Source organism: Eretmochelys imbricata, chromosome 18, assembly GCF_965152235.1.
Source record: "Eretmochelys imbricata isolate rEreImb1 chromosome 18, rEreImb1.hap1, whole genome shotgun sequence".
NCBI classification, from domain to species: domain Eukaryota; kingdom Metazoa; phylum Chordata; order Testudines; family Cheloniidae; genus Eretmochelys; species Eretmochelys imbricata.
The window spans coordinates 11685162-11696208 of record NC_135589.1 but is presented as its reverse complement, the minus strand read 5'-3'; the positions used below and the strand labels follow the sequence as shown (position 1 = coordinate 11696208).

Below are 11047 nucleotides of genomic sequence, written 5' to 3'. Positions count from 1 at the left end.
ACTTAAGTGAAATCCCACTTACACTGCTCCCAGTAAAGTCAATGGGAGTTTTGCCATAAGTTTCAATGGTAACAGAGTTGAGCGACTTCAAGTGCTTTTTGAAAAACCCCTCCCTCAAACTCCTCTTGTAGGAGCACAGACAAGGAACAGACTCCAGCTTGCAGAGTAACAGCACTGCACATCAAAGAAGGCCCTGACTTGCGGGGGGGTCGGCAGCAGCAGATGGGCCTATGCTATATGGACAATGCATCTGCCTATTGTTTCCCCCACAGGATGGAGTGGAGACCCTTCATAGAGAGGCAAGAGGCTGGTGCTGTATTACCTTTGCCATGGGAACCTCCTCTCCTTGAGAGAAGCCTGAGTGGTGGCAGCATGTCACCAAAGTAGCTGTGATGTAGACAGGGCGTGTCCCAACACCTTGTGCACACAGCCCTAGTTTCCTGGGGACCCATGGGATCGGAGGGCTGGATCCCTCTCCCTCTGGAGCTGTAGATGTACAGGAGGAGATTGGGACTCCAAAGGAATCCAAGGGACGTTCTCCACCCCCCTAGAACTTTCCCATGGAAACATGGGCCATCGCTTGTGTCTAACGCTGAAAATGGAGAGCAAGTCTACTGGGTGCAATGGTGCCAGTTATACTTGGTCACAAAGTGAAATGGTACTCTGACCAGTACAGTCCTGTACATCTACCACACCGGGGGAGGCTGCCTTTGTAACAATTCAGGCTAGCTCCGTGATGGTAGAACTCACTCAGTATTTATTGACAACTCTACAGATCACTCACCTCACAGTGGACACACACTGTAGATAAGGCCCCACTCATCCCTGCTGTAAGTCGAGTGATTTCAGTGGAGTCACACGAGCTTAGGCTTCCAACAGAACACGCCCAAGTTATCCAGCTGGATGCTCAGAGGTACATACACAGAATGGACATGCACATACAAGTACCAATGTGAAACTGAGCTGCCCTATTAAGGCTTAAATCGGGATCATAAAGAGCAAGTGAGAAGTACACTGAGTCCCACTTGCAGTTTACACTACATCCCTCACTCTTTGCAACTGTGGATTTGCTGTGACAATCTGCGCGTACACACACACACACACACACACACACACACACACAGAGCAAACAACCTGTTCACACGTAGGAGTCAGTTCTATGTATAGCGGTAAGAGCACTTTAAACCCATAGGCAGCATGGCCGTCAGGAGCTGCTCAAAGGACATTAAGTCACTTAGGAAGCCAGCTGAAGAAGCACCTGTTAACAAGGTAAGTTGCATCCCCCTAGAAGACACTGGATTCCACTGGAAGATCTGAGGCTTGGCCAAGGTTGAAGGTGATGGGAAGAGTCAGCATCAGGTACCTTTGTGGGCTCTTTCTTCTACATAAAGCTGCATCTAGGAGAGAGTAACAGAAGGGATCCAGAAAGGTAACCCTGCAGGGTAACCTAACAGGGCGAGTGTAATAGCCCTGGCAGTATTGGTTTAATACCTTCTTAGGGGAACTGTACTGTAGAGGGAAGAAACCAGACAGGTCTTCTATTTGTATGAGATGGTGTAAGCTGGTGCTGTGGGGCAGCAACAAAAAGCTAAGGATTCACCCCATAGATTTATTCTTGCTCTAGGGCCTAATCCTTCACGAGGACAGTTCCCAAGGGGAATTCTGGATGCTGGGCACATTTCCAAGAGGTGCTCAGCCCCCCCCGCCCCGACTATTAGTGGGCAGGGGTTGCAATAAAACACACAGCTTTGACAGATGGGACCTACAACCCAGCCCTCCAGCAGTGGCTGGGCCGTGGCCTCTCTCACCTCTGACGAGCAGGGCTGGGTGTTCTTTGGCTTGCCCGGTGGACACCTCACTCCACAGCCCCTGTACACGCAGATGGGCTGAGCCGGGCTGAACTTACTGGTGATGGGACACTAGGGTCAGTGCATCTTGCTACAAACAGGTTTCATACTTTAGCTGGGGAAGGTCCTGCCCTCCCACGCTTGCCTGGGCTCAGTGCACTCATTAATACCAGCCTCCTGGGTCAGCAGCTCGTGCTGGGGTAAGATACATCACAGCAGTGTTAAGCCATTGCCCGGTAGATGACGGCAGTAGGAGACAGGTTCCCCTCACCCCAGGGAGTTTGCATAGATTGACGTAGTGCTCATGCGAGCCTGGGCTAGAGCGCTCCGCTCACCTTTAAGATATCCGAGGTCATGGTCTTCAGGGGGATTAGCCGGGGGTCATGCATGTGCACGTCCTGCTCATCTGCCAGGATCCATGGGAAATCCTGGTGGCAGGAATAGAAGAGGCTTCTTCAGAACAGGGGCAATGAACTGCAGAAAGCACCCTCCCTTTCTGGGCTCCTCAGAGGGCTGGAAATGGGAGCAGCGGTGGGTGGAGGCGGCAGGGACCCACTACTGCCCCTCCCTCTGGCCTTCTGCACCCCACAAGTGCTCCCCCCATCCCCTCCTTCCCAGTCATGGGGTCTATGATAAAGGAGTAAGGAGGGATGCGGGGGGAGAAGGGGTACATGAGGATTTGAGGGGGACCATAGATCAGGCTGGGGGAGGAGCAGAGACAGAGCACACACCTCAGCAGAGGGACATGAGGTGGGCAACCCAGCCTGGCTGGGGAGGTAACAGGGAGCCCACAGCTTTAAAGACTAGTTTATACTGGAAAACCTTGCTAATCCACACACTGGCAATGCCCACCCTGCCCATCCCTCAGCCAGCGTTTAAAAGCAGAGGCTGAGCTGAGGTCTCCAATTACTAAGGCCTCATTACCCTATGCACGCAGAGACCTCAATCTCCTCCTCCAATTCCCCCCCCAGACCTCCACTTTCAGGCTTTACCTCTGCACTGGGGCTACAACTTAAGAATTCAAAGTGGGTTACGTATCCCATAGGGGAGAGGGGGCTCAGCACCTTGCAAGATCAAGCCCTTAGTGACTTGCCCATCTGGAAGACAGGTATGCTATTTCCCCAGTGGGGTGTTGTAAAGATGTACCAGCTAACATGCAAGTAGGCTGCTGGCCTGTCCACCTGGCCTTAGGGGCACTGCCAGCCTGCCTGCTGTCTGGTTCAGGGCCTTCTTCACAGGGTTTCAGCTTGAGTTGTTTCACGTATAACTGGTAAATTCCACATCTCAAACTAGTCCCCTTCCCCTGACCCAGGGGCTGCCAGTCAGCACCTCCCATGACTGGCGGCTCTTCCCTAATCCTCCTACAGGTCATCTGCCTGGGATCTACCTTGCTCTAGGGCAGTGGTTCTCAAACTGTGGGACGCCAAAGTGGGTCGCAACTCTATTTTAATGGGGTCGCCAGGGCTAGCTTAGACTTGCTGGGGCCAAAGCCTGAGCCCCACTGTCTGCCTGAGGGCTTCAGCCTTGGGCAGTGGGGTTGAGATTACAGGCCCCCTGCCTGGGGCCAAAGTGCTTTGGCCCCCAAATTCTGGGTGGCAGGGATGAGGCAGGCTCTGACTTCAGTCCCTCCTCCCGGGGTCATGTAGTAATTTTTGTTGTCAGAAGGGGGTCGCGGTGCAATGAAGTTTGAGAACCCCTGCTCTAGGTCCCACCTGAGGAGCCAACCTACTTCCTATAGCCCTAGTCCAAGGGTCTCCAACAGGAGCCTTCCTGCTCCCTGCAGCTCTCCCAACTAGGCTACTTGTTAGCTTTTATAATCACCTGATCAGTCGCAGGCGTGGCTGGGCCCAATGCCCCTCAAAAGGCCAGACACCTGCGACACTGCATGTAAGTTTCACATGCAAAACTTCACACCTTCCTTGTTAAGGAGAGGTCTTTGGAGAGCTCTTCTAGACATCGGGAATTGCTGTGGCCCAGCCCTTCCAGGGAACAATAATATAGACCCCCCTTGATGAAAGGAGAATCCAGAGCTGCAGCACCTTAATTCACTTCCATCCTTCTTTACTGTGCAGCTCACCGCAAGCAACAAGCAGACAGAGGCATCACCTACCTTTATCACCTGGATCTTCTCCATGTTTCGTGTGGCAGCCTCCCGCGTATGAACCAGGACAGTGAAGGTGCAGCCTACAAGGGAAGGGGCAGAGATGAGAGGAAGGCACTGTAATCATATGGCCAGAGGCCTGGGAGGTAACAGGGGCCAGGGTATTATCTAGACAGTGCCCAGACAGAGCTAGCTCCTCTGCGTGTTTCATCCACAGCTAGGTAAATACCAAGACATGTTCCTTTCCAAAAGGGACTGGGAAGGTAACCTGTCATTTTCTGATCTCTCTGGACTTTGCTAGTGCTTTCCTTAGCACCACAATTCAGAAACCGTGGACCCCTCCATGGTCTCCACCTTCCCCTCTCCTGTAAACCTAACGCCACCTCCTGGCCCCTGATGCAACTGGCCCAGGGCACCTTTTATAGGATTTGGATTTTGCTCCAGTGCTCAAATTTTTTTTTATCCTCACCTCTTGAGCGGGATGCTCTTTACCAGTTGGCTGCTGTCTTCCACCCAGAGCTGGTTGCATTTCAGTGATGCTGCATATGTCTAATATGCACCATGCCCTGTGATCTTTTGGGGATTAAATCCCCTGTACCTTTTTTTAATCTCCATTTCTGCCTGTCTGGGTGGCAGTGAGCCCAGCTATGCAAAACAAACTCCCTCGTGTGTTTGTCCAGGAAAGACATTTTACCACCCCTTACGCAAAGAAAATCCGGCAGCGAGGCTATCACCGGAGCAGCAGTCCGAGCCCTCCCTATAAAGGGAATGCTTTCAGTCCTACCTGGGGGGTTGTTGTCGAGCACAGCATCACACACGCTAATCTTCAGGATGAAGGCACGGAGCAACTGCTCCACATGGGACAGCAGCGAGTCTGAGCTGGGGAGGAGACAGAGATCATTAGGGGAGATCCCTGGCCCAAAGGGAGGGGTAGTTGTTTCTAATATCAGCTCCCAAAGTCGAACACAGAGAGAGGGAAGCAGGCACTGGCTGCACTGGGCTGGTAGGAGGGAACCTTTACCTGATGGAAAGTAGAGGTGGCTGAGTGATCTCAAAGACAAATCTCTCCACTGGATGGTGCTCTTTATCCAGGATTACTACCACCACCTTCTCCACATCATTCTGCAAGCACAGACACCGGGTCAGGAGCTCTCCGCCAGACCGTCCCTTTCCCTCTGCTTCCCCATCCCCGTCTCTGATGCTCCCTATGAATCAGGAACATACTTATCTGCTCTAACCCCACATCCCTTCAGTGTTTTCTCAGTGCTTTAGAAAGGCCACTGGATTGCTCTGGCTACAATCAAATGCCCTATCAGTTTATTATCGGATACGAGATCCCTGTTGGGGGACTACCCCCAAGACTTGTAGGGAGCTGCAATCCACCAAATGGGACATTTCCTGCTCTGGCTACTGCTACATGGAGAGGCAATGTGCAGCCATCATAGGCTTCCACTTCCCACAGGGGATTAGACACAAGGCATGCAATATACACACTCCCACCTCATGGGCAATACAAGGCAGAGGACAGGTCACACACTCAGCCCAAGTATCTTGGAGTAGTACAGTAATACTGTGCTTCCACATGCTCAGAGCAAGAGAATCCACAAAGGGAGCGTGTCAAAGAAGCAGAGTTCAAAGGGGCACCAGTAAGGCAAGTTTGGCTCCACAATTTAGTTTATGTAAAAATAAGCGTTTAAAAATCCTTAAGCCAACGAACTATTATTTATTGAGTTACAAAGAGTGCTTAAAAAAATAAACCAATGATATTCCCCTGGAGCGTTGGCTACCAACTACTGCAGCTTTGTGGCTAATGCTCAAAAGTGAAATTGATGAAAATTAACCAGGAAGTGAAACTGCCCTATTTCAAGTCTCCAAAGGGAGAGGAATGCCAAACTGCGAAGATTAAAAAACAGACTAAGGCAATGAACTCTGCACAGCCAGACCTCACTGCAGGATCGGGGCCTTAAGCAGGTGTCTAACTTTGCTTGAATTAATAGTCTCCCTCACTTCCATAAGGCTGTTCACATGACTAAAGTTACTTGTGACTAAGTGTCTTCAGGATTTATAACACCCACCCCTTTTTTTTTTAAAAATATAAAGTGTTTCAGTTTTAATCATTTGTAACATACCATAGTTAAGGACATATATATATTTAACAGTCTGCTGGTGTCCCTTCACCTGTTTCAACCTAAATAAATGACCACCACCAAACCTGGACCCTGGCTTTGGGGACTACACCGGTGGTCCCCAAACTGTGGGATGCATTCCTCCTAGGGGGGTGCAGAAGAACTTTGGGGCAGGGGGAGGGAGTGGCAGACCTGGGCCAGCCCCCATGGGGGGCAGGGAGAGAACGCCACGCAGCCCTGCTCTGCCCCCAGCTCTGCTCCGGCCCTGTCCCCAGTCCCGCTCCCAGCCTCGGCCCCCAGCCATGGTTCCGGCCACACCCCCACCCACAAGCTCGACCCCTGGCTGTGGCTCTGTTCCCGGCCCCAGCCTCGGACCCCTTACCGCGTTTCCCCACTCCCCCCGGGAGCTGCGGCCCCGGCCCCCAGAGTGAGGTGCAAACAGGGTAAGGGGGTATGTGACCCTGAAAAGTTCACGGACCACTGCTTTATACAAATCTCTGCACCAAATAGAGAAAACATGATTGCTTACAAATCCTGTTTCCACAATATCAAGACAATTTATTTTCAAGTTCTCTATTTGTGACTAGTGCATTTGGGGCGGGGGGATGTGCCCAGCACGAGGTCTCTGGCATGGCCTCACCTTCTCTAACAGTGGCTTCACACAGTGCAGCGTGTCCTGGATGTACTGATTCAGCTCTGGATGACAGGACATCTGTGCAAACAGAATGAGAATTCAGATCAAACAGCAGAAGGGCTGGTGGGCTACAGGGCCTCAGGGGGTTGCTACTGTGATGGAATATTTTACCACTAGGTTGCCAGTTCAAATCCAGCAGAGGTAAGTGGTGATTGGAAGTTGTTGGCATCTGATGACTATGCAGTGGCTTAGGAGAAATAAGTCTAGTGGTGTCTGCTGACAACTAGCCCAACCAGTGTCCACCTCACAACTGGTCTTTCTTAGAGACAGTCCCTCCCAGCCAGCATTACAGCACACTGGGGGGGGCAGCATGGGAGAAATCTGTACTGTTGTTGCCTGTGATCTATCTGTTCTGTGCATAAGTGTAACGCTTCCAACTCCAGGGTTGTTACTTCAGCCCCTTTCAGGACCACTCAATTCACTTTGAAAATAATTCAGGGTTTGCGTTTGTTCAAATATAAGCTAATTCAGTTAGGCACCAGCCAGAACACATTAACCCAAATGCCATTCCAATAGCACCTCCTTGAGCCTAAGCATTAACGAGACCTGCCTCTTCTATAGTGCTTTTGAACATACAGCATGCTCCCTCTTAACTGTGTATTCCCTCATAGCCATAGAGCTACAGGAGACACTCCTACCTGGACTGGTACATTGTATTTTTTCCTCTTCTGAAAGATCCCAATGGGGTAAACTTCTCTAACATAAAGGATGAGGTGAACAGCCACTTCAAGAAACTCGGAGAGAACATCTGCAACCACTGGAGAACAGAACAAAGAGGTGGTGGAGCAAAGCAGGTGAAGAAAAACAAGCCCAGCAAATATTTCATGGCTGCAGGAATCTGTTGGTTAACTGCTGCCCATGATCATCATCTTATCTGTACACTGCTTGTTTTATGAACTGCAGTGACATGACTGTCCTCCCATAGTGTTTTACCCTTGAGATCACGGCATTCACCACTGAGATGTAACCACCTCTAGGGTGGAATGCGCCAGCCATTTACCACCACAGCAACACTAAACAACCCTTTATGACCGGAAGTAAAGAAGAATCCTGTATCCCGTTGAAACTGCAGGTGAACTGGAAGAAGGCAGAATTTAATGATACACCCATGTAAAGATATTATAATTATGCCAGTTGACAAGGATTATAAGTGCTCCTTACAGGTCTCACTTCCAAGTAATGAGACCAGAGCTACCCCTGCTTAGATTGTGAGTTCCAAAGACCACAACAGGGCAGCTGCAGTGGTCATCTTAACCTCTAACCTGCAATACTACAACCCACCAGCAAGGCATAAAGGTGTCCCATTTTCCCGGGACACGTTTCACCCCATTCGCAGCAGTAGCTGAGGGGTAGAAGACCAACACTCCAAGGCAGAGCCAGCTCTACCTCCACATGACTCCCTGTGCCATCAAGAAGCCTTGTGAGCTTCTGGAGAGCAGCGTGCTTTGCTACCTTGTCCAAAGTTGAGATCCTGCCGAGTGAGGGTGGTCATCTTTCCAGTAACCTGGAAAGGAATTGGGAAAGGAGTTTTTCCTCTCAGCTCATGGCGCCATTCAGATCCCTCTCCCCAGTTACCTCCATACCCACAGCAAAATCCACACTCTAGATAGTTGTGCGCACACTAACTGCTATTACACAAACCAACAAAGGTCCTGATTTCCAAAGGCCGCATAGCCCCCATCTACTTGAATTGCCATAGGGGTTGCTCGCAGATCCGATCTCAGGAACCCAGTTAAAGCGATAGTGGGTTACAAATCATAATTTTGCACAAGATGACATCCGTCCTCGTGTTCTTGATAACGCCTCAAATTGCAAATCTGAATGTACTCAGATGGGTTTCTGCTGTTTGTGGGAGTGCTGTTTGTTAGTTAATGTTTTGGGATGTGTGATTTTGTTTTGTTTGGGGGGGGGGGTTGTTTTTGTTTTTTGCATTAGCCTGGGCAATGAAAATATGCTAGTCAGTTTCACAGTTTTTTGTCCATTTCCCTTTCTGGTTCTCCTGCCCTAACAAAATGCAGCAGTGCTTGAGTTGCAAACACTGCAGGGGAAGGATTAAAGCCAAACAAAATTGTATTGACATGGAAAAAAGTGTTTTATAAAACCAAACTCCCCTCCCCTATGAGGTACTTATACGGCCTCTGTTACACAGTTGCTGAGCACCTCACAATTATTAATGTATTTATCTTCACAACACCCTAGGAGGTAGGGAAGTGCCATTATCCGGGGAACTGAGGCAGAGAGAGACTAAGGCCATAGATTTTAAAGGTATTTAGGCAGGGCTGCCCTCAGTGTTGCAATGCCTAACTGATTTAGAAGACTACATCTCATTTCCAAAAAGGATTTAGACACTTCAGAACCTAAATTCCATTGACGGTCACCGAGCGCAGCAATGCCTAAATACCTTTAACAAAAATCTAGGCCTCCACCCCGGGACATACAGGGAGTCTGTGGCAGAGCAGGGAACTGACCCAGCTCTCCAGTGTCTCATGCTCGTACCTTCAACCTCAGACCATCCGTCCTCTCACAAAGACCCTAATCCTGCAGACACCTGAGGACAATTGCAGGACAAGACCACAGTTTTTAATCCCTAACCCTCCCCCCGGCCCCAACATAAGGTTTACTATGGTGAGGACAGAGGGCCATGGGTCTGACCTGGATAGCTACCAAGATCAACAGGAGTCCTTCCCTCCATTACAATGGGTTTTGGATCAGGCCCCAGGTGTGTCCCTGGATTACAGTAGATAGGAAAATGTACTGATCCACTCAGCCCAATGCAGGGCTCTTGTCAATGGGTTTGGGAGGTCCCAGTGGATGGAGGGTGTCTGAGTTCTTAATGATGCTGTTTGGAAGCTGAGCGTCTTGTCAATGGAGACATTATTACTACTTTAATTTGGTACCATCAGATTTTTTTTAATATATCTTTTCAGGGCAATTGGCCAGACAGGATCCTGAGCAAACCTGGGTTTGGCAATCGGGGGCAGTCGCTCGTAAACCCAGCAGTGCACCCCCATCTCACCCCCCGGTGATCGGTTCACTCTCACAGCACAAGGCCACCCCCAGTAGGGCTTCTCCCTGGCAGCAGGTGGGCGGCTTCGCCCCCCACACCCACCCCTGCGCTGGGCACCTTGCTGGGGGGGGGGGGCGGGGTGTTTCTATGAGAAATTTGGCACCTTCCAGTAACAGGGTCACATGTGGGGCTCCCCCACCCTGGTCTCATTTCAGGGCAGACGCAGGACCGAGCCCACCTACACTCCCTCACATTCTAGGAAACATTCTGTGCCCCCCCCTTTCGGGGCACCCCCGGAGCGCCCCCCCCACCAATCCAGCCCCCTCTCCCTTTCGGGGCACCCCCGGAGCGCCCCCCCCACCAATCCAGCCCCCTCTCCCTTTCGGGGCACCTCCGGAGCGCCCCCCCCACCAATCCAGCCCCCTCTCCCTTTCGGGGCACCCCCGGAGAGCCCCCCCCCACCAATCCAGCCCCCTCTCCCTTTCGGGGCACCCCCGGAGAGCCCCCCCCCACCAATCCAGCCCCCTCTCCCTTTCGGGGCACGCCCGGAGCGCCCCCCCCACCAATCCAGCCCCCTCTCCCTTTCGGGGCACCCCCCCCACCAATCCAGCCCCCTCTCCCTTTCGGGGCGCCCCCCCCACCAATCCAGCCCCCTCTCCCTTTCGGGGCGCCCCCGGAGAGCCCCCTCCACCAATCCAGCCCCCTCTCCCTTTCGGGGCACCCCCAGAGCCCCCCCCACCAATCCAGCCCCCTTTCGGGGCACCCCCGGAGAGCCCCCCCATTATAAGCCTTTCTCCCCCACCGGCACCCCCTGGGCCCGCCCTTACCGCGGGGCGGCGGCCGCTCCCCGCCCGGGGCCCGGTTGCCAGGCTCGGGGGGGGTCCGCCCGGCGCGGCCCTTTGACGTGCCTCGCCGCCCCCTGCCTTCCGCCGGGTCCTAGCGCCCGCCGCGCTCAGCTCCCGCGGCGCCCGGCCGCTCACAGCTGGAGGGCCCGGGGCTGGGGGGAGCCAGGGGCCCTGGCGAGCTTGCTGTGGGGATCTCCGGGTGGGGGTCCCCCATGGGCGGGAGGCTCATTGTGAGCCCAGCTGCGCGGTGTCCCTTCCTCTTCAGATGACGGGTCTCCAGAGTGCGTGTTCCCACGGGACAGGCAGGGCCTGAGCCAGAGGCAATGGGACTGGGAGCCTGGTAAGGGGCTTTGAATCAGGCCTTTGAAGGGGAGTCCGGGGGTGGGGGAGGGGGGGAACGACGACACTGGGGGGTTCAAAAATCACC

General features: G+C 52.5%; 1 protein-coding gene across 1 annotated transcript; it reads right to left on the bottom strand.

The window, feature by feature from the left end:
* Positions 1 to 737: 737 nt before the first annotated feature.
* On the bottom strand, positions 738 to 10695 carry MAD2L2 (mitotic arrest deficient 2 like 2). Its single transcript, XM_077837145.1, has 9 exons — positions 10603 to 10695; positions 8221 to 8272; positions 7407 to 7525; positions 6715 to 6786; positions 4970 to 5070; positions 4733 to 4827; positions 3958 to 4031; positions 2183 to 2275; positions 738 to 1397 (listed from the first exon to the last, which is right to left on the bottom strand). The coding sequence occupies exons 2-9, from the start codon at positions 8258 to 8260 to the stop codon at positions 1356 to 1358; spliced, it is 636 nt and encodes a 211-aa protein (XP_077693271.1). The 5' UTR covers positions 8261 to 8272; positions 10603 to 10695; the 3' UTR covers positions 738 to 1355.
* Between the last annotated feature and the right edge of the window lie 352 nt (positions 10696 to 11047).

Bases quoted from the DNA above. Each gene is read 5' to 3' on its own strand.
- MAD2L2 (XM_077837145.1), bottom strand. From the start codon at position 8,260: ATGACCACCCTCACTCGGCAGGATCTCAACTTTGGACAAG. The intron at 7,526-8,220 runs GTAGCAAAGCAC...TCTGTTCTCCAG, and splicing joins GGATCTCAACTTTGGACAAG to TGGTTGCAGATGTTCTCTCC. The intron at 4,032-4,732 runs GTAGGACTGAAA...CTTCCCTTGTAG, and splicing joins GCTCGACAACAACCCCCCAG to GCTGCACCTTCACTGTCCTG.